Source organism: Apaloderma vittatum, unplaced genomic scaffold (genome assembly GCF_000703405.1).
Source record: "Apaloderma vittatum isolate BGI_N311 unplaced genomic scaffold, ASM70340v1 scaffold2610, whole genome shotgun sequence".
In the NCBI taxonomy this organism is placed as follows: domain Eukaryota; kingdom Metazoa; phylum Chordata; class Aves; order Trogoniformes; family Trogonidae; genus Apaloderma; species Apaloderma vittatum.
The window spans coordinates 27,931-49,060 of record NW_009694830.1 but is presented as its reverse complement, the minus strand read 5'-3'; the positions used below and the strand labels follow the sequence as shown (position 1 = coordinate 49,060).

Below are 21,130 nucleotides of genomic sequence, written 5' to 3'. Positions count from 1 at the left end.
AACAACAGGATGAATTTAAAACTGAGGTTCTAGGTTACCTAAAGAGGTACCAAGCTCCTCTACACTTCCTGCACAGTACCCGAAGGATGTGACAGCACGCAAATCACACCTGCTAGTTTACAAACTGATACCAGGATTAGAACGACTGTTAGGATTGCTCTCCAACACGAAAAAATAGCGAGAAACATGCTTGAATGCTAAGCGTCCTGAGGGAGCTTGTCACGGGACACTCAAAAACTCAGAACTGCAGGTACTGTGCAAAAACATCTGCATGGTTCAGCTCAGTTTCAAACAGAGGATTTTTCAGTGTACAAGACAAATGTGACGAAACTATGGTACTTCATCTGAGATTATTGTGGCATTCCTATGGTTTTGGGGAAGGAAGGTTTGCGTTAAGGTGGTAAGTGCAGTAAGTGAACATGTTTACCATACACACACTTAAAAAAACAACTTAGAACACTTTTCCTGCAATACATAGTATTCTTCTTGCTTTAAAACTTGAGATGGGCTTTCTAGAAATCTCTGTACAAAATTCAGTTTTGTCCTATTATTGCCAGGAAGAATTTCCAGTTATAATGATTTCTGTAAGTAAACCATTCCACTGACTTGAAATCCTGTCAGAAGCAGCAAATTTAATGGTGTGAAAGAGCCACACAATATCCCACTGGTTGCTTCCTTACTCTTCCAAACAAAATCTTAATATATATCGCTATAACAAATCTCTTGTATTCTATGTGATCAAATGAATTCTAATTAGTGTGAGGAAATATTAGGGCTATCTGGCAAACAGTAAACATACCACTTAGCCCTGCTAGCTCCGTTTATTGGTGGTAGACGTTGTGCAACAATACCGCGAGGTCAGCAGTACTGAAGGTATTCTGCGAGTGCTGCGTAATTTCTTTGAAGTACAGAGTTTATGAATTTCAGTGTAGCTGAAAATCTTCAGGAAAAAAAAGATTGAAAACGTCACAACCTGAAATTCCAAGAGGATAAACCAAGTTTTAATTCAAATTGCACTGAGAGGTTACAGAAATCCCCTGTAAAGATGGAAATAATGGATCTAATTCATCCCTGCTGGACAACCATTGATGTTAACAGATTTACTGCAGGAATGATTTTGACAAAATGCGTTTTCTTTAGTTGTAGGCCTCACAGATTAATTCCATAATTGTACTGCTGAATTCTCCTAGTCAGCAACAATGATTTAAAAAAAAACCACCAAAAAACCCTCCCAGCTTCAGCCTGTGCAATTATATTCTTCACCATTTCTGTTGAATGCAGAGCCATTTTCTTGGTATTTGATATGCGTGTTTTTCCTCAAAAGTGTCTTTGTAGGGGATATGCCATGTATCACCTGTAGTCTGTACCACAACGTCATAACGGAAAGCAGGCTGTTGGATAAAGACAGATAAAAATATTTTTTTTAGACTTTACACAATATATTACTAAAATGCCAGTTATAAGTAGTCATAGTTTCCAACACTTAAATTCGACATCTCCATAGATTAATGTCTTTAACAACTCTCATTTATTTCTTTACACCAAACACACTGTAAATTTTAGTACTGAAGGAAAACCCAAAACTTAGTATTTTGTGGTCTAGGAGTCATTACAAACGGTTAAAATTCTGTCTTCATTCTCCACCAGATAACAATGATTTGAACATAACACACTCAATTTCTAGAAATAGCAAAATGATTGGTTTTTCGTTCAGTTAAATGAAATAATATGGAAATTAACTCAGAATGTGGAGTTTATAGGCTTGAACTGGTAGGATTTAATGACATCTCGTGTTTGTTCTTCCAGCATACCTCTTTACAAAACTGACTTCCTCTGTGCTGAGGAGGATGTAAGAGAAAGGTTTATTACTAACACTTTGAAGAGTGTCTAGTTGAACCAATATAATAACTATTTTTCTGGTCTGATATGTTATGCGTGTACTAACTCAACATAAATAACACAGAAGAAACATTACTGGTTGGCCATTAGCTTTCAGAACATACTTTCACTCTGTATGGATAGTCTTGGAGGTTTGCTTTCCTGTGACAGCTTCCAGAATAACCGAGATGACAGCCATGCCTGGGCATGTCAATCATACAAATCACTGGTATAGGAATTAAGATATGAAAATTAGTAGCCCTTTAATACAAAAGACAGAAAGAAGGTGTAGCTAAAGCTGTGTTAATCAGGTAATCCTACGTTCATTATTTAGTTTCATAAAAATAAACGTGTATATGGCAACGCTGAATGAAAGGCTGTCATTCTTATAAGCTTGTGTATCTCTGTGGTCTGCTTGTAATGACGAATATTGTTTTACAATTTTAACCAGAGCAAAAAAATGAATCTGCATAGGTGCAGTATTCCTTTAAGTAGGCAATAACAATGCAGACACACCAGGTAATAAAAAACTGCATGACATGTAATGTCACATAATGAATTTTTGCCTAGAAAAATCTTAAAACAGCTGCATTGCTGTTAATGTACTGTTCATGGCTCACAAGGACACCTGTCTCCTAGACAATGACAGCAGCACTCTGCTATAGGATGATACTGTGCTTGGAAAACTGTAATTTCTTCAGCTGAATATTGGCTATAAATCTGACTGTTCTGGGCTCTCCTTCACAAAATTCTATACATATGTTAGGCTAATAGTATAGTGAATACTGAAACATTTGTGTTCTCCTGCTTCTTTAAAATAAAGACGAAAGAAATTCTATCATACAATTAGGCAGCATTTCTTGTTAGTTTTGATAGTTTTTTGATAGTTTTTGATGGTTTTCATGTTTGTAGCATGCTTTGAGAATTTTCAGGAAACATGGCCCATTGGTACAAATCCATTTCTTAGACGCCAGTAAGAATCTTTCTCCTTCCAGAGTTTGAAATTGTGTATCTTTAATGAATATGCTCTGTGTACTTCCCAGCTGCAGCAGAAAACTTACCAAAAAATGTATAGGCTCTCCTTTTGAAGAGGTGGAAAACACTATCTGATGTCCACGCTGCCACTTACGGAACAGATGACGCGTCACGCTGTCAGAAAGACAAGCCTTGTGATCTCGGAGGAAGTCTCTAGTAACAAACTTGCAATGCTTGCCTGATTGAAGAGTGGCGTATAGCAAGAACGCATCATCTTCAGAGCTTAACAAAACAAATGGAAAAGACAGACGTCATTCACAAGGCAGTAAGTGGTTGCAGGAAATGAATCAAATGCTGATCTGGGATTTATTCATGAGCAACACTGAAAATTCCCATAGCTACTCCAGTTCTCTGGTAAAATAACGAATGGCTTACCACAGAGCACCAAAAGTTAAGAGTGCACTAAAAATTAACTGCATGCTACCCAGAGCGCTCTTCCTTGTTACCACAATCCAACAACACAATGATATAACCTTTTGCCACAAAAGTTAACAATACAGTGCTACACAGAATAGAATTGCTAAAACCCTTAAGCATTCCCCCAAAGCTTTGCTGGAATACAAACAATGATTATAAATGGTAATAAGTGTAATGTAGGTAACAGCAAAAATTTGTGAGTCTTTGTCTTTACGTGGGTAAATACACTTCCCAAAAGTGCTGTGATTGTTTGAAAAATATGTTCAACATTAGCTGCTATTTAATTGAAACAATTTTAGGGAAAATCCTCTAAAAAGACATTTATAGTGGGCATGAGTTACCCTGCATCTGGAGAATCTGAGCAGAACTTTGGTTGAAATAATTTTTGATTACTGTAGATTACTATAATAGTGACAAGACACAAGGTTAGTGAGTGTCTCCATCCTGGGGTAAAAGTGTCCCCTTTGGTGGTGCTCAGATAGCAGGAAAGCAAGCAATGTGCTTTGACAGCGAAGATAACAAGAGCCAGAACCGGAGGGGGAAGAAAACAGATCTGAATCAAGGAGGCAGACAGAAGAGACTTGGGTCTGGCTGTTGGGACAAGCAACTTGGCCAGAAGTTCTGGGAACTAGGATCACAGAAGAAATGACAGAGGTAGGTGAAGGATCAACAGTATCCAACTCAGATGGAGACCAGATAGAGCTGGAACTGAGGAAAAACTCAGACTCATTATATGAGGAAAGCAGGGTGAGGAGAGGGGATGCTGAGGCAGAGGCAAGTACCTAGTTTAGATACAAGGACAGGCTTGACAGGAAAAGAGAAAGGGGGTCATGCTTCTTAAATTAGAGAGGCAGAGGGTCTATTTCCACTCACAGAAATAGTCTTCTTTGGGAGCAGCAAGGAAATCAGTGCTTCAGAACCTCCACATTACTGGGCTACGAAGCAACACTGGCCAGGCATGAACTTCACCTCCTCCTTTTGCTGGGTTAACACAGTAGACCACGACTGTACACTGACACTATCAGTATTCTGTAAATTCAGCCCACTGTGGTATTGGCAATGGTTTTACCAGTTATAAATCCTAATAAACCATAGGGATGTCAATGTGATTCTAAGTGACAAAATTCTTCATAACACAACTTTTAATATGTATTGTCTGTTGAAGCAACACAGAGCTAGACATACTACCAATGGCACTAAACACAGCAGCAAAATGTACATATATCAGGTCTTGATCTCCATTACATTTAGCCATTTCAACTTACATATTTTCAGCAAAGAAGAACTCTGCCTTATTCTGCATCTCCTTCATAATCTCTCTTTTCCAATTTGAAGAGTTAATCAGCATGTGTTTGCGGCCCAGCACAAGCAACCGAGCGTTCTTTTTTGCCAGGCAATTGACAGCATCAAATAGCTGCAGAAAACAAAGCAAAACCAAAGGTTTTCTTAGCTGTAAAAACGAATTGACAGGAAACACTTTCACATCTGTGTCTCAACCCTCATTTCCCACAGATCTTAACTGCAATATGGATTAAGTAGACAAATAACTTAACTTCCTAATGACAAAGGAAAAAAAAACAAACACGCCACCAAACCATCGTAGGAAGCTGCTTTCAACCACACAGAAAATTGATTGCTAATATAAACCTTTCCCAGCTCTTGCAGCTTGGATGACATGAATGAACTCAGGAAGAGCTGTACGGAGATTTCAGAAATTCAGAGTCAGCTGAGGGAAATGAATCACATTGGGATTTCAGTAATACCTAGTTTTGGAAATTATTTAGCACCAAATCCTTCGTTGGTGTTAGAGGACCATACTGCTTTTTCAGCCCCACCTAATGTCGAAATTGGAGAACTACATGTGATTTGGGCTGCTCTGTGGGGAGGAAGCGAGCAGCAGTAAAAGGAAATGTGACCTCAGGATTAAGGGTTTATGAAAGCCACATCCAGACTAGCCTCCCACTTATGAACCAGCATCCTGGGGTGACAAATTCACTGCTGCGCCAGCTTCTCTTCAGAGGGACTTTTCACCCGCCTCTCAGGGCTGTGCCTGTGCGGCAATAAATGCTTCTCAGGCCAGGCACTTCTGCCTGTGGTTTCCCCTCCCTGCTTCACCCAGACAGAGCTCATGGAGAGCAGAGGTTCTGGCTTTCAGCATCCCTGTTATTGCTGCTCACAAAGCAATGGCACTTCAGTTCTGCCCAGAAAGAGAGCAGAACTGTTTCTTGAGACTGAAGCATCATGTTTGAAGGCTGAGGATATTATGTTGAACCACCAGGGAAAGGTGCCTGCATTTGCTGCCGCTATTTGTCAGTATACAATCTCCTGATTTTCTCTAATCCATCTTCCTCTTTTTTTAGCCACTTCCATCTTCCCTATTATCTTGTCTCCCTGCAAGACTCCCAATCGCCTTTCTCCTCTTGCTCTTTCCCCTCCTTTCCTCCTGTTTGTGATACTTTTTATTTGATATCATTATCTTTTGTTTCGGGTGCTAGAAAGGATTGTTCTTCTAACTCTTGGGTACGATTTTACAGTGCATTTAGTTTGATCTTCCCGCGAGGAGCAGTTGAAAGGGGGAGTCCCACTCAACGCTCTCTCGAGCTGCACATTCCCACTACTGCTGTTGCGTCAGATCTCATAACGTCACAACTACCCACGAGCCCACTGATCCAACAAAGGAATTTTTTTTTGCAGGGTTGAGCTTGCAGCCAGACAAGGGACAGATCTGAGGTGCTGATGGGAACACAGCGCTGGAGGTGGTGAGGGCAGGAAGCGTGGGGCTGCCCCTCTCAGCAAAGGACCTGCAGGTGGATCGAAGCAAGCATGCCGTCCCGCTGGCTCTGAGGATCTCAGAGAGGAGACCAGGAGATTTTCTACGTTTTTTCCTACGTTTGTTGACCTACAAGCTGCCGTTACCAGAACTGACTCCGAGGGACCGATGGCTGTTTTCCTGGAGACACAGGGTCTCGGTGCTAATGCAAAGTGCAAGAGCCTAACGAGACACTGCCTGCTCCCGGGAGATCATGCTGGACATTGGCTACGCACACACAAAATCTACTTTTCCCTGGTTAAAACAAACAGGACATAGTGTGAACACGAAAAGGCCAAGTGCTGTAATTTCTGCCTATAAAATGGCAGGTAAAAATAGAAGTGGCATTCTGTCCTATGCATGCCCTGAATCTTTGGAGATAAGTTTCAGAATTCTTACTGGAACAAAGAATTGAAAGATGGAAACAAAAGCCACCATTTTTACATTACTGGAAGGCTTTCAAAGTAACTACATTATCTAAAAACATATCTTCTCATCTATGCCACATAATTTATTTAATTACTAAATTATGTTATTAAAAATTGAAAAACTGAAATTCCGCTTTTCAATATTGACATTTCTTTTTGGAATGTCTCATCTGAGTGGTGAAAAATGGTAAACAAATTTTATTTGTTTACAGTCACTTTTATTTTCCAGTTCTCATGAAATTGGCCCAGTCCTGCAAATAGCTGCATACAAATAGCAAAGCAGAATTAACTTTGTTAATCTGAGTTCACTGAACTTAATAAAACTTAGGAATGTATCTACAGCTTCTACACACATTTTCACGTACAGAAGTCAACAGTGCAGAAATATCAACCATGAGTAACTTAAGCCAACCCTTACAAATTCCAAATAACAATACCTTCTCTTCTTGCCTAATGTTTTGCTACGTTAAGGGAAGGTTAAGTGAAGTCATGTGAAAAAAAATAATTAAAACATTTTTCAAAGAACACTTCAGAAACTGATACCACAAAGTCTAAAATAAAAATCTTGACAGCAAGAGCACTCTGATGGTACAACAGGCAGACTGAGTCCAAAAGAGTCTCAGGAACGTAGCTGTACTAGCGGTACTGCAAGTCAATAAAGTATTTCCTGTATTTGGACTGCTGGAGTTTAATCCCAATAAAAAAGGGAAACACCTTTTAATTACAGTTATGGTTCAACACAGAGGCAGCTGGATTTCCTGATACAGATTGGTCGATATGGGCTCTTCCCAAGTTAAAACATGACTGACTTGGATCAAGCTTCCTTAAGTCTCTCTTCCTGAAGCTTATAACTAGTGGCACTTTGTGTGTGTTAGCTGGACCTTCTTCTCCTACATATTATTAGCATATGAGGTTCTCTAGCATGAAGTGCTTTTGGAAAAAAAAAAAAAGAGGTTGGTATAAATTAGCTGCAGTTTTGCAATGGAAAAACTCCAAACAGGCTTAAAACATAATACAATTAATGGGAATAAATTTTGAAACTCCTGCTCGCTGAACAGCAAGCTGTCCCTCCTCTACTTACCACGGAGATTAACGTTTACTTACTCAACTAGAACACTGAAGATGGAAATTATTTTTTTTTTCACAAGATAAAAATAATTTTTTTCCGCACACTCCCTTGCCTGATTAAACTTTACTAAAGAGCATTTCATCTCATTTCTGGCTTGGGCACTTAACAGGGGTCGTCTACTGGGAGTCACAGAACTTACATGGGGGGGTTTCCTAAATGTGTCTACTCCCACGCCTGCCTGCTTCTCAAGAAAGGAAGACATGAGACACAAGAGTAACGCTTGTTTTAGTCACAAAGGAAACTGAACATAATACTGTTAACAAAAAATAGCACTTAAGGACACAAGTATTTTATTAATCTAGTATTTCCAAAAAGTTATCTCAAAATTATTATCTGCCACTACACAATGGAAATATACTATATGCAATAAACTCTCCGCAGATGCACCCTTTGAATGTTCCCACATTATTTAGGCAGCCAACATCAGATGCTCAGTTGGATCATCTATTCAAAGGGTAACCTGTACAAAATATTTAAATGTATATAACACACAGATTACCTATGCTATTTATTTTCTTGAGAATTACAAAATTAGTGAGACTGATGCTTTGTGAAAATGAGTATCTTTCAAACTTGAACAGCAGAGCATATAAGAACACGTTTTCTCTGCAAACAGGAGCTACAAGATACCATTCTGCACAGAAGATAAGACTGGCTGCTTGAATTCATGCAGCGAGATGTGGCTGAGGGAGAGCAGTAAGAAGCTGTGAGTCGCTGCTGTTCGGCACAAATCCCTGGCCACAAAACAAGGCACGAGAAGTTCTGCTGAATTATATAGATAACTACCATTGCATTCAGTTTTGTTTTCTTTTCCTCTGGCAGGGCACACAGGGATCCATGCCCCTTGCTGAACAGACATTTTAATCAACTGTTTGTGAACCTCACTAGTTCCTTCTCCAAGAAATCCAAGTTCATTAGCACCTGCTGAATACATTCTGCTTGCAATCCTTTTCATCATCTATCAGTTACATTTACATTATTCCTGTGCTGTCTCAGTCTTTTTGTAATTGGATCTTTCTCAAGCTTCCCCTAAGCCTTAACCTTTTCCTTACAATGCCAGCACTTATGGAGCCAGGGCGCAGCCACAAAGAAGAATGAAACCACATGCAGATCAATGGAAGAGTCAAGGCCCAGCTGTTCACAAATGTACAAACTATCTCCCGGTGTGGTTCCTATAAGCACACTGCTAATAATTTTTTCTATGTTTTGTTTTTAATTATTAAAAATAATCCATAATGACATAGATAGATGTATCCAGTGTGCATGTTCAAATTGTGATCTCTGCACTCTAATCTGTGAATTAGCGAAACCAGCACACTTGTACAATACTTTGGTTGAGCGTATAAATTCATCTTTCCTTAGGACAGTCACAGAGATAGGATTCCCTACGTGTAAATGAATTCTTTTTTGTTATCGCAGCAATGCCATTTTATGGAATTTCCCCTCCACCACCAAGCTCCTTCCCTCTTATGCCAATGCACATTTTTGTTCTTCCTGTTGTGCTGATACAATCTATTTGGCCCATGTTGTCAACCAGATCATGGCACAATCGCAATTGCGCTCACATACCAGGGCAGGAACTTGTGGATCAGAGGAGCCAGAGTGAAAAGAGGTGGGGAAGCAGAGAATTAGGACAGAGAACACATACTTCAAAGGATCATGCTGCTGTTGAATTGCTCATGTCATGTAAAAAGCCAAAACTTTGCAAATATGACATAAAGCAACCAAAAATGCTGTAGTGGGTAGTTTACATTTTAAAAATCATCAAGTTATACCTTAAAAAAAATCACTCTTCAGGTAAGAATAAATATTAAAAATTTCTCACAAGAACAGAACTTTTCTGTACAAATTCCTGGAAATAGTTTTGCAGTGATTCACACCCACAATTCTGCATAATTTAATGGGGATCAAACATAGGAGTGAGGCTGGGAGAGCAGTGAATTTCTGGCACCTTGCAAGATTGATCCTCTTTCTTTAAACTTCACAACAGCCTTATGAAGAAAATGAATAATTACATCTCCATTTTACACAAGTGCATAATGGTGCACAAGGAAAACAGATTCATTACTTTGCCTCGTAGAAGGAACTATGAGCAGAGCAGGACACAGGTTTCTTAAGGTTTCACTGCCAGTCACGCCTTCTGATCACTACTACATCATGCTCTGCCACGTGTTCCAGTTTCAAAGGTTAGCTTGCTGTAGGACAACCTTTCTTCTTGGACACCACCGGTGATTTCCCACACGTCAGATGGGAAACCTCTGAACACTGCTGCTGGGAGACACACTGTTCCATGATTCAGCAAAAAGTGGCTCACCTGTATACAGCTATAGCGTGAAGAAGTAATCACCTCAAAAAAGTTTACATCAGATTTGTTATTAATAAATCAGGTTCACCGTTCTCTAAACATTTGGCTTGAGTGCCATTTAAAAGCAAGGCACACTTACCATCAGATAATCTTCTAATAGCAGCAATGAACTGCTCAAGTATTGTTATTTTTACCTGTTGTTAGTGTTACTTCCCACTCAAGACCATGGCTGTGAAACTGCAGAAGAAACCCCACAGCTGACCAGAGTTACAGACCAGCCATCAGGATGCTGTCAGGCAGGGCTGGGCATAAGCATTTTCTCCAAAGGTTAGCAAGGAATCAGTCACCACCACTACTACATTTATCTGACTTAGTCTCATCATTTTTAGTTCCCTTTTTACATCTCGTAGACAAAGAGGCTCAAAAAACCCTGGGTGCTTTAGTACCACACACAGGAGAGAGATATGATGGGAAGCGGGAATTTTTTGCCATGGTACGGCCGGTTACCCGGGGAAGGCACAGGTGCTGCTGGCTGGACTTTCTCAGTGAGCCTGGTAATTTCACCAAAGCACATTCAACACCCTTATCACAGCACCAAACACAATGGAAGCTGCTTCTCCTGTTCTCTGCATTATTACCAATGACACGGCATAAAACTAGTCTCAAAGCCCTCTTTACTCAAACACAGGGGCAGCATACACATTTCTTGATCCCCTACGGATTATCTGCCCCTGGCCAGCACGGAGGTGGCTGCTCAGAATGGAAAGCAGTAATAGATGAGTAAGTAACAGGGACTAAGCTAATCCACCTGGTTTACTTTATGCTCTTGAGACAGCCAACAGGTAACTCTTGGGAACTACCCTTTATGACACCGGAGATCTCTGCAATACCACAGAAACAATATTGCTGGAAATGTTTGTGCCCCATGTTACAGCAGGACTATTTATAGTGATGCAACACTCACCTCACGCAGAACTGTACCAGCGACAGCACTTCACACATCAATGACAGCAATCGCACAATGTTTAACATGTTTTAACCTGTCTCCAGTGACTCCACACCTAGAATTGACTTATCCTCTCTTGTCACATTCACTAGAGATATGTCTTAACTACCTATCACAATCCATTAAAATTTGCAGTTCATTTTCAGATGCCAGCTTTTGCTCTTCACAGTCAACTCTATTAATCAGAGGCGGATTATTGATCGAGCAGGAAAACTAAACCACAGAAGCAGAGATACCCGAGTTGATTTACTATAGATTGGGCATGGTATGGTAGCCTGTTTGCTTAGATGAGCTGACACCTAAATAGAGCTGTGCCGCTTGCAGGGGAAGTTTGTACTCAGAGGTGCTTCTGCAAACAGGTCCCAACCGAATGTGCTAAGGCACCCGGTGCCCCTGCATGGTCCCATGTCCCACGGACAGGAGGATGTGGCTCAAGCGCAGCACCGGGTGAATGCAGACATAGTACTTGGAGGTCAAAATCAACTACAAGGATAGTCCATGGGCTTCGCCCAAGCTAATGAGCCCTCTCGAATCTGGGGTACTGGGGAGAGTAAAGCAGAGTAACTGTATACAGATTCAGGTCAGGTACAGAAGCAATAGCATAATTTATATTTTCCTGTATTCATGGCACCCCAGCCATTATGCCAGTATCGGAGATAACATTAATTACAACTCTACTTGATTTCAACGGAATGTGCAACGCGCTTAAGATAATCTCTCAAACAGTTCTGAACGTAGAAGTAGTACATTTGTAAACAGGCTCTGATATTATATTTCCCTCTATAAAATGTAGATAAAATTTTCAATTTCAAACAAGCTTGAAGATCCACCCTTTTTTATTCTACTGATCAGCTCAGAGAGCAGCACAATACAAACTTTAGGTTTTGAAAGACTGTTATGAGTTTCTCTTGTGCAGATAGGGATAGTCCCCACCCTTCCCAGCAGAGAGGCAGGTAAGACAAAAGTTTTGAAATTGATGTTTTCTAATATATAATCTAATTACGGTGATATCCTGCTCTGTCTTATTCCCAAAAGGCATGACAAGTAGTGATGTGATGGATAGTGAAGTGGCATTTCCTAGGAGAATTTACAAAATCAAAGCAGAGACCAAAGACACATATGCACAGCTTAAACACAGAATTTAAATTGTGTGTATCACATGAAGGATGGGGAGGCAGGAGTGGTATCATCAGGTGTAGAATGAGCTTTCTGGACTCTGGCTTTTCAGAATGGATTGTCACTTCTGAAAGATCTCAGCTACTTGGTCAGATCTTGCACCTGATGAACCTTTCAGTGTGACCATTCTTGATCACACTTTTTAAACGTTACTCTTTTTGAATGGTAGTATTTTCAGTATCATGATCTTTAGAAGAATAAAGGTCAACCATAAATAAAAGAAACAAAAATGGGTAGTAAGAACAGTTAGCGTAGCGTATTACTAAATGAACAATGTAAAGAACTCCAAAAATGATGGCTAAGGAAAAGATGGATAGTTGGTGAATTGCTGAATTTTATAGTATGAACTGCAAAAGAGAAAAAAAGGCAATTTTTTTCTGACTCTTTCAACAATTCAAGAAATACATGGACAAACAGTCTTCTGTTGCATAATGGCATTTTTGGAAGTTCAATTTTGTGAGTCACTGCAATGCCAGTAAAGTTTCTCCATCCAAAAGTTTTTGTTAGTCTGTTACAATACCATTTTCCTTCCCAATCACCTACAAAAAAGGTAATGTTGGTTTAAACATGCAAACAAACTCTTTGATGCTGCCTCAAAAATTGTGAAGTAGGCATAAATATGGGAGAGGGAAGGTGAATCTGAAATCCAAAGTAGCATTTTGATAAGGTAGGAATTGGGAAATGTTCAGTTCACAGTTCACTGCAGTCCAGTCCTAGCAGCTCTAAGTCTTGTATTTTGATTACGGACGGGCAGTAAAATGCTTCCTTTCACAAATTTGAATTTTCTGAATGTCTTCCTTTCTTGAGTCACTTAAAAGGGAAAAAATATTTCTCTTTTTCTGATCTCTGACATATTATTTCTACATAGCTGATATCAATGTATCCTTTTGTCTCTCCTCACTCATCTTTCCTGCAACAAAGAATAAATACCAAGATCTTGACAATACACGTGGGGTATTTTACATGGATATTTTTTTATTCAGATCTCCCCCAAGCCTACTGTTCTGTATCAAACCCTGGAGATTTGCAAAGCATCAAAAAGAGTTCTCTTTTTCTGATCTCTGACATATTATTTCATATATTTACATAGCTGTTACCATTGTATACTTTTGTCTCTCCTCACTCACCTTTCTTGCAACAAAGAATAAATACCAAGATGTTGACAATACACGTGGGGTATTTTACATTGATTTTTTTTTATTCAGATCTCTCCCGAGCTTACTGTTCTGTACCAAAACCTGGAGATTTGCAAAGTATCAAAAAGAATTACCAATATGAATCCTCCACATCAAGGACATGAGCCAGGTGATAGCGTCTACCCGTGATTATTCAAGAGTAGGAAAATAAGTGTGCAAAAGCTGAAAGGACATGAAGGGTTACCTATGCTTTTCCACATATCAATACTCTCCTTTGTTCTTATCCTTGATTTCTCTCTGCCTGCACTGTTGTTTCTTCAGTAGTATTTTCTTACTGATCACTACACGTGGCTTCACTATACCAAGTACTACATTTCCATCATCTTTATTTTTGTGAGGAAGCAAGTTACATAAAAACAAAAAGGTATGAGGCTTTACTTATTTTTGTATAGGCTTCAAAAGTGAAACTTTACCTACCAGAGCCACTGACTGTAAATGGAATAATTGTCTCAGCTGAAGTCACAGCTTCAGGGCTCTGCCATCTTTCACTGGAAATCCACTCTAGGCCATCACGCTAGTACTATTGCGTTTCTAGTATTACTGTAGCAGCTGTATACAATGACTTCAGGTCATAAGGGAGTTGCTCTTATCATTTCTCATTTTAGAAAGAATGGAAAAAGCTAGCTACTGGAAAGGAACATTTGTGAAGTAGTTGCAGCTGTGCCAGCCTTGTATTTTCACAGTGTGGGTCAGAAGTTACGTTTAAGTACTGAAAATCCAAAATGTGAGCAGGATCCCCAGGTGGTGGCAGTGGCAGCGGTGATGGGGCTTTACGAAAACGAAAGCACAGGCTTGACTGATGCTTTCCACAGATAGAAAATAACTTGCCGCAGGACTGAAGTCAGCTTTGTAAGACTGAAACTGACAGTTTAAGAGATACAAATACTTTAGTTCTCGCCACTGTCCTATGTAGATGTCTGCACAGCATCACTGACGTTTTCTGAAGTTAAGTGTTTTCTTTTCTCTCCGATCTGTGGTTGAAAAAGTCCCAGATGGGACTTTTCTTCTTTGAGGAAAGGTGCTGCAGCAGCTGGGGAGATCACAGGCACGATGCTGTTCAAGGCACGGTAAACTTACGCTTCTGCAGCGAACTCCTCTATTTAAATAAACTTGCTAGCTCCACAGAAACTCTAAAATAATGACCATTTCTAAGCTCACAGGTCAAGAGGCTTATCATCCAGGCTGAATGACAGGATAACTAAGGAAATCGATTGCTTGCAGTTGATAAAACGACTGCAACATGCAGCAAACATTTATAATGTAATTTTCACAGCACTTTTCTTACGTTTCTCATTAGTACTATTTTCCAGTTGCCTGCTACAGATTACTATTCAGAGATAAGGAGCTTACCTTCAAAAACAATCGCTCCAGTAAGAACAGTTTTTCAGTTCTCAGCACAAATAAATACATTAACAAACACTACTCAAGTGGTGGTTTCTCTTTGAAGGTCAGAAGGATGAAAAATTTGGATAAGATGAAAATGTTCTTCTTCAACAGAAGAAAAATCATCAGCAGCAAACTAAAGCACAAAGATCTGAGGTGGAGGAAGAGCTGTGTGGTCAGAATGAGGCCCACCTACCCCAGGTAGACTGTGCATCAAGGCTTTCAGCGAAGAGAGACCAAGGAAGGAACCTATTTAATACAGTATCCCTGTAAGAGTATGACTGGTATTTACTGGCTGGAGAAAGCGTAGGGAATTTTCATATAGACCAGGACACCTTGCATGAGGCAACTGGCTCATTTGGATCGAGGTTGTACACCCTGGTAAGTAACATACTATTCTTGCAAAATGAGCAAAAATCTGATGCACAGTGTATCACAAGTGAATGCAAACTATGGGTCAACATTATTTTTCTTAACACAGTCATTAATTTGATTGAACGCCACTGCAGACTCATGCCATCTTACTACGAGTAACACTGCAGACAAGATCTATGGCTGAAGATCCTAGGCAGCAAAGATCTGAAAGCCTCCTCCAATAGCTACGATCCACAAGGTCTAATTTACTTCAGCGCTTTTAATGTAAGTTCATTGATAACAGTCTGCAACACTCAATAGCTGGACACTGGGCAGGCCACTGTTTTATCTAAAGCATTTTTCATTAACTCAGGAGATAACATACAGCAATTTAACAAACAGACAGTATTGTCAACTCTTACAAATTAATTACGGATGATATTTGGCATTTGTCTAAAAGCTCCACCTCCTGGGAACAACTGGTTATATGAAAATCTGTCCCTACTTAGTTATCTTTTGTCCCTGTAGTCAAGAGAAATACACTACGAAAGTAAGACCACCAGAACAGTTCGGACAACACGAGACAAAGAAGAACCACCCACACCCTGTTTTATAAAAGGATCCGTCTTTTTAAAGCAAATTTTGGTTTGGAGACTCATCATGATGGTTTCCAGGTATCTGTGTCTGACTATACCAGCCAGCACATTTGAGGAATTTTGCTGCATCATCTTCTCCTTTGTCCATTTCCATGGAATGGATGCAGATACCTACCTAATAACTCCAGGAGCAGCCAGGACTGAACAGCAGTGCTCAGGTTCAACGGAGAGCTATAGTTTCTGAAGTGTTTTGTTTAACAAATTTATCAGATAGCGAAGGGTTAAAACTCTCTGTTACATTACTAGCTAGCAGAGTGAATGGGCTTGTGGAAATGAGAGTGAGTGGGATGAGAAAAAAGAAACCCCTAACCTATAGCATTCATATTTCTGAAAGCCCATTGGGGGATGCCCATTCAATGGAAAGCTAAGAGCTTTTCACTCTGCAAGGCATGAAAGTATGAAGAGAGATACATATCAATGAGAAGTAAAAATGTTAAAAGTCTCCAATTCTTTTATTTACGCCACTTCCTTTAAGTATAGAGACTTAGGGCCATCACACATAAATTCATTTGAACAGTACAGTGCAATATTTTACAGGAATATCACGTGTATGACTTCAGATTCTGAAAGCAGTGTAGTGGCATTAACATCAGACAAGCCCAGGGTAACTACTCCTAATAAGGATCAGGGTAAAACAACATCATTCAGGCTGACTGTTTCTGCTCTATGACTACCTGCTTGCAATCCTCCTATTACTACTTCATTTTATTTACTCCAGTGTGTGGCAACTTAGGGCTAAGCTGGAAGACATTTCCTATCAATTCCATCAATCAATCAATCAATCAATCGGGTAGTAGTACAGGTAGTATTCAAGGAATACCTAGCTTCCACTGTGCTTTCCTAAAACTTGCACTGAATGTAGAAGCTGAAATTCCAACAAACCACCGCTCTAACAAGCACCTGCATCATAGTTCTAGTTGTTTTTTTTCTGGAGTGGAGCTTAAGAACTACCTAGTTTACACAAATATCACACAATTAGGAAAAAAACAAGGAGAGAACGCATCAGCAAGGTTGTCCTTCCCACAGTGGTATATACCACGTAAGTCAGGAACAACTCCACTGAACCGGTGGAACTGAACTGGCTTTTAACTTCCGTTGGAGAGCTCACGGCACACAGCGTATACAGTGTGCTCTCAGAACCATCTCAGCATGGCTCCCTAAAAGGTCAAGATTCAAAAAATTTCAAATATTAGAGGCAGAAGAAATATTACTGCCAAGTCATTGCTTCCTTTTTGGCGGTCACAGAAGTGAGCAAGTAAACGGATGAATGCTGGACAACGAGGGGCACAGAGATGAGCATCACTAGTATTTCCTGATTTACATGATGTGGTATCGTCAGTTTGAAAGAATGACAGGTGCAGTTTTAACAGTTGCTACAGAAACACTGTGCAAGGATAGGAAAATACAGCAGCTGGAAAAGGTAGAAATTTAGAAAAATCAGACAGAAGTATCAGTTAATACTTGATAAAATTGGTTGGAAAACAGAGTATGTTTACATAATTTTGACAACCTCTTTAGCTTCTGACTCAACTGATTCATTTTAACTTCAATGCATGTTTCCAGCTAGAACCGTGAAAAGAACTATTTGAAACATTAAACTGACTGGTGAACAACAGATCAAGAAGAAGCAGCATCACAAGCCAGTATCTCTGGGTGAAAAGGAAAAACCAGCAGATACTAGTATGAAATACGTCGTTGATTTGAAATAGAGAATTTCTCAAGAAGAGGAAGGGCAATAAGTACAATGCCAGAGATTAAGCATTCAAAGTGACTTAAAATGTAATTCTTGGGGACCATATTTCAGAAATAAATAGAGTGTATGAGTGGCTATTTGATGGAGATTCACATAAAAAAGGATAACTCTAACACAAATGATGCTTTACAAGATTATTTTTTTTCATCTAATGTTTTTCAACGACTAATTTTAAAGATCTTGAGGTAGGTGTCTTTCCTGGAGGATGGAGAGTGAAGATTTTTATTACATAACAGTTAATACCATGGCACCAAGTAAATACGTTTACACAGTTTTAACTTTTTAGTTCACTATCATTTAGAAAAATACAAGCCATAAGCTCTAAGAAGTTGTAAAATCACATAAGCAACGCAGGATATCAGGTTAAGAAGCAAGTAAGGAAAAGCGTTCAGAGAGTTTCTGCAAGTACCAAGGAAGGTTCTCTTGCTTTACTCACAGAGAGAGGGAGGACTTTATACACAAGATCAGTCTCCGCAGGGAGCCATTGACCTCCTACACTGACATGACCTGCGAGGTGACACAGCAAGTATGGGTTTTCAAGAGATCCTGCAACTCGGGACCTCCTCTGCTGTTTATTCCAGCGTGGGTCACATTCCTACGACTTCTCTCCTAGGAGCAGTCCCAAAAATCCCCATACGACCTAGAGTTCATTCTGTATGACAGAGGAAGAACCCATGTAGCGCTGCTTGTGTTAGAGATCTGCCTGATTTTTTCCCCGAAAATTTCAAGACCCTCATCAGCAAAGGTAGCCATGGTAGTCTTATTATGTTCTCAGTATTGGTATTCTTACTGCATCACTCCTGTTCCTCACATCATACCAAGCAACAAAATCATTTACAAGTCCCAGCATGTACGATAATAGCTTAATTACATTTCATAGGGATAGAGCAGATCTGATTATAACTATTAATAGACACGTTTGCAAGGCTTCCAGGTATTTCACATTTTGTGCTATTCTGAATCCTTTTTTGATTGCATTGGTGGGGAGTTAGACAGACGATGCCAAATCACTGTTCCCTGCTCCTGCTACCTCTGTTCCAATGTTGTAATCTAACCACAGCAGAGGCAAACCCCACATCACCCATGGGAGGCTGCAGTGGCACACACAAACTGCCAAATCCTTCCGAGTTGCAATTAATTTTCAATTTTATTTAAAATCTTATATTCATCCCATCTCTTATGCTTATAAAGGAAAAAAAAGATGATTAGGAATTTTCATTCTATGACAAATAAGAACGTATTCTGTAAAATCGTGAAAAATTCGCAGGAAACTCTGGCTTGTTATCGTAACTACAGGTAACCTGCAAGAGCAGAATACTTCACACTGAGTTGCTCACAGTCAAACAGGAGATCAGCCATTACAGAATAACATGCTGGTCTCCCGAGTCCAATTTCAGGGCCTTATTCTTTAGCTTAATAGTTGCCGTGATTGTAATCACACACACCCAGGTTGAACAAAAACCCTATCAAGAAAGGAACATAGTTAAAAATAAGAAAGAAACCAAAATCTGCATAATACCTATCTTGCACAATTGTATACATTTCTTTACTCCAGATAATTTATATAAAGAATATATGCTAGCTATTTGCAAAAGTCTGTAAAATGGCAAATTAGCTGCAAAGTGCAAATGGAGACTATTCACCATTTCTCAGCACAAGCAGCAGAGGCCTTCATACAAAATCAACAGGCAGCAGGTTTAAAACAAACAAAAGCACATGCATTATCATATCCTATATAATTGTGGGACTCATTGCTACAGCACGGTTTGAAAACCAAAAGCAAAAATAAGTTGAGAAGGCATTTAAATAAATTTGCCAATGAAAACTCCATCGATGGCAATTCAATTTGCTAGTCAGGATGCAACTTCTTCAGAAGTTCCTAAATCAATAACAAAATCTGTGAGACTGTAACAACTGGAGTCATCCCTCCGAACTTGTTCTTGCACTCATAATCCACTTCTGACTTGAAACAATACAAAGCTCTTATACTTTTAATAGCAAAGAGAATTAAACAATTTCTTGTAATTTCCTGAAATCGACACCACTTACAGCAGAGAAGTGGCAGTATTTGAACGAGCTCTCCTTTGTATATTAGCATATCGAAACATACTAGTTTAATCAAATTGGATGTAATTTAGATTCACACCAGAGATAAAGGCTAATTCTAAGTTAGTCTGGAGACTATTTTATTTTTACTTTTTTTGCCTTGTCTCCTTCCCCCTGCCTCATTTGGAATATCTGCACAAACATACCCTTTAATAAAATAAGTAAAAGATAGATTAGGGATAGTCTCTTGCCTGTCACCTCTGCATCTGATGTACCAAATCAATACTGGGAAAATATGAGGTTTTAATAATAGGTGTTTGATGTAAAAGGTCACCTGCAATGGACAATGACATTTAAATTTTAGTTTTAATTGTAATTTTAATTCTGGTGAAACTGCTCTCCTACATTCAAACATGAGATTTTATTTCCATGTTCCAGACAACATGAAACAATCAGCCTTTGAAAAGATTATGATTAAAAGCTGTGGACAACTGTACTTGACTTTCTATGAGTCTAAGATTAAAAAAAATAAAATTAACTTTAGTTTTAAGCTTTACTGCAGGTTATAACAATTGTGTAAATTCAATTCAAATGTATTTAATTACCTATATAAAAAATCTCTCCCACTCTTACTCCAGAAGGAGAGAAAACACAACAAATCCAACTTAATGGATTGTTGGATCATTAATCAGCACGTGAGTACACTGAAATCACTGGGAAAATCCTACTGTTTAAAAAATTTAGACTTTCATAAAGTCATAAATAAATCCAAATGGAGTTTATGCTTTTGTTTTATTGCACTTTTTCCTCCCCAAATAACACACCTTCCAAACATGTTTTCTGCCCTACTTTTACTAAAAAATAGCATATGGGATGTAAAAGTATGTGAAACACAAGCTGGTTGCTTTTCAGAATATATAAATAAATCCAGATGTACATGAATGAATGCAATCACAGAATCACAGAATGTTTGGGGTTGGAAGGGACCTTGAAAGATCATCTGGTCCAATGCCCCTGCCAGAGCAGGATCACCTACAGTAGGTCACACAGGAACCCGTTCTGAGGATTTATCTACGTTACCTTTAAGGCCACACTGAAACCCACCATTTCTCAGGCTCAAATCAAATATTTATTCTTACACAGAAGGCTTGTAGTAACATAACCTTCACATTTTCTGCCCTGTTTCCTGTATCTTAACAGCACTATAGTCTCTCACCATTATGGTGACTTTCCATACAAGAATGTCTTCTGGAGAAACGGTTCATTTCCCTGAAGATCTGGTTTGCGATTCAGAGGCCGCGCACACCTCTTATTGCCACACTGATAACAACTGCATGATTAGGTGAAATCAGTTGGGCTACCCAGCCAAAACTCATCTTGTGGTTTCTAAGGGAGAAGTGAAAACAGCAAGATCGAAAGTCATCCAGTTCAGAAGATACCTTGATTTGACTTCATCACCCGGATTTTAGCAGGACTTCTCTACAAGACACAACAAACAACCTGTTGCTACAGTTACCAAGTTCACCAGGACATGAATCATCGAGGCACGTGCATTCTGC

General features: G+C 39.4%; 1 protein-coding gene across 1 annotated transcript in view; it reads right to left on the bottom strand.

Moving 5' to 3' along the window:
* Window positions 1-1,259: 1,259 nt before the first annotated feature.
* Window positions 1,260-21,130, bottom strand: part of KIAA0391 (KIAA0391 ortholog) — a 47,048-nt gene continuing 27,177 nt past the window's right edge. The window contains exons 5-7 of the mRNA XM_009868854.1: window positions 4,596-4,744; window positions 2,940-3,135; window positions 1,260-1,391 (exon numbers count right to left, since the gene is read on the bottom strand). Coding sequence (XP_009867156.1) covers window positions 1,260-1,391; window positions 2,940-3,135; window positions 4,596-4,744 — 477 coding nt within the window. The remainder of the gene's footprint in view (window positions 1,392-2,939; window positions 3,136-4,595; window positions 4,745-21,130) is intronic.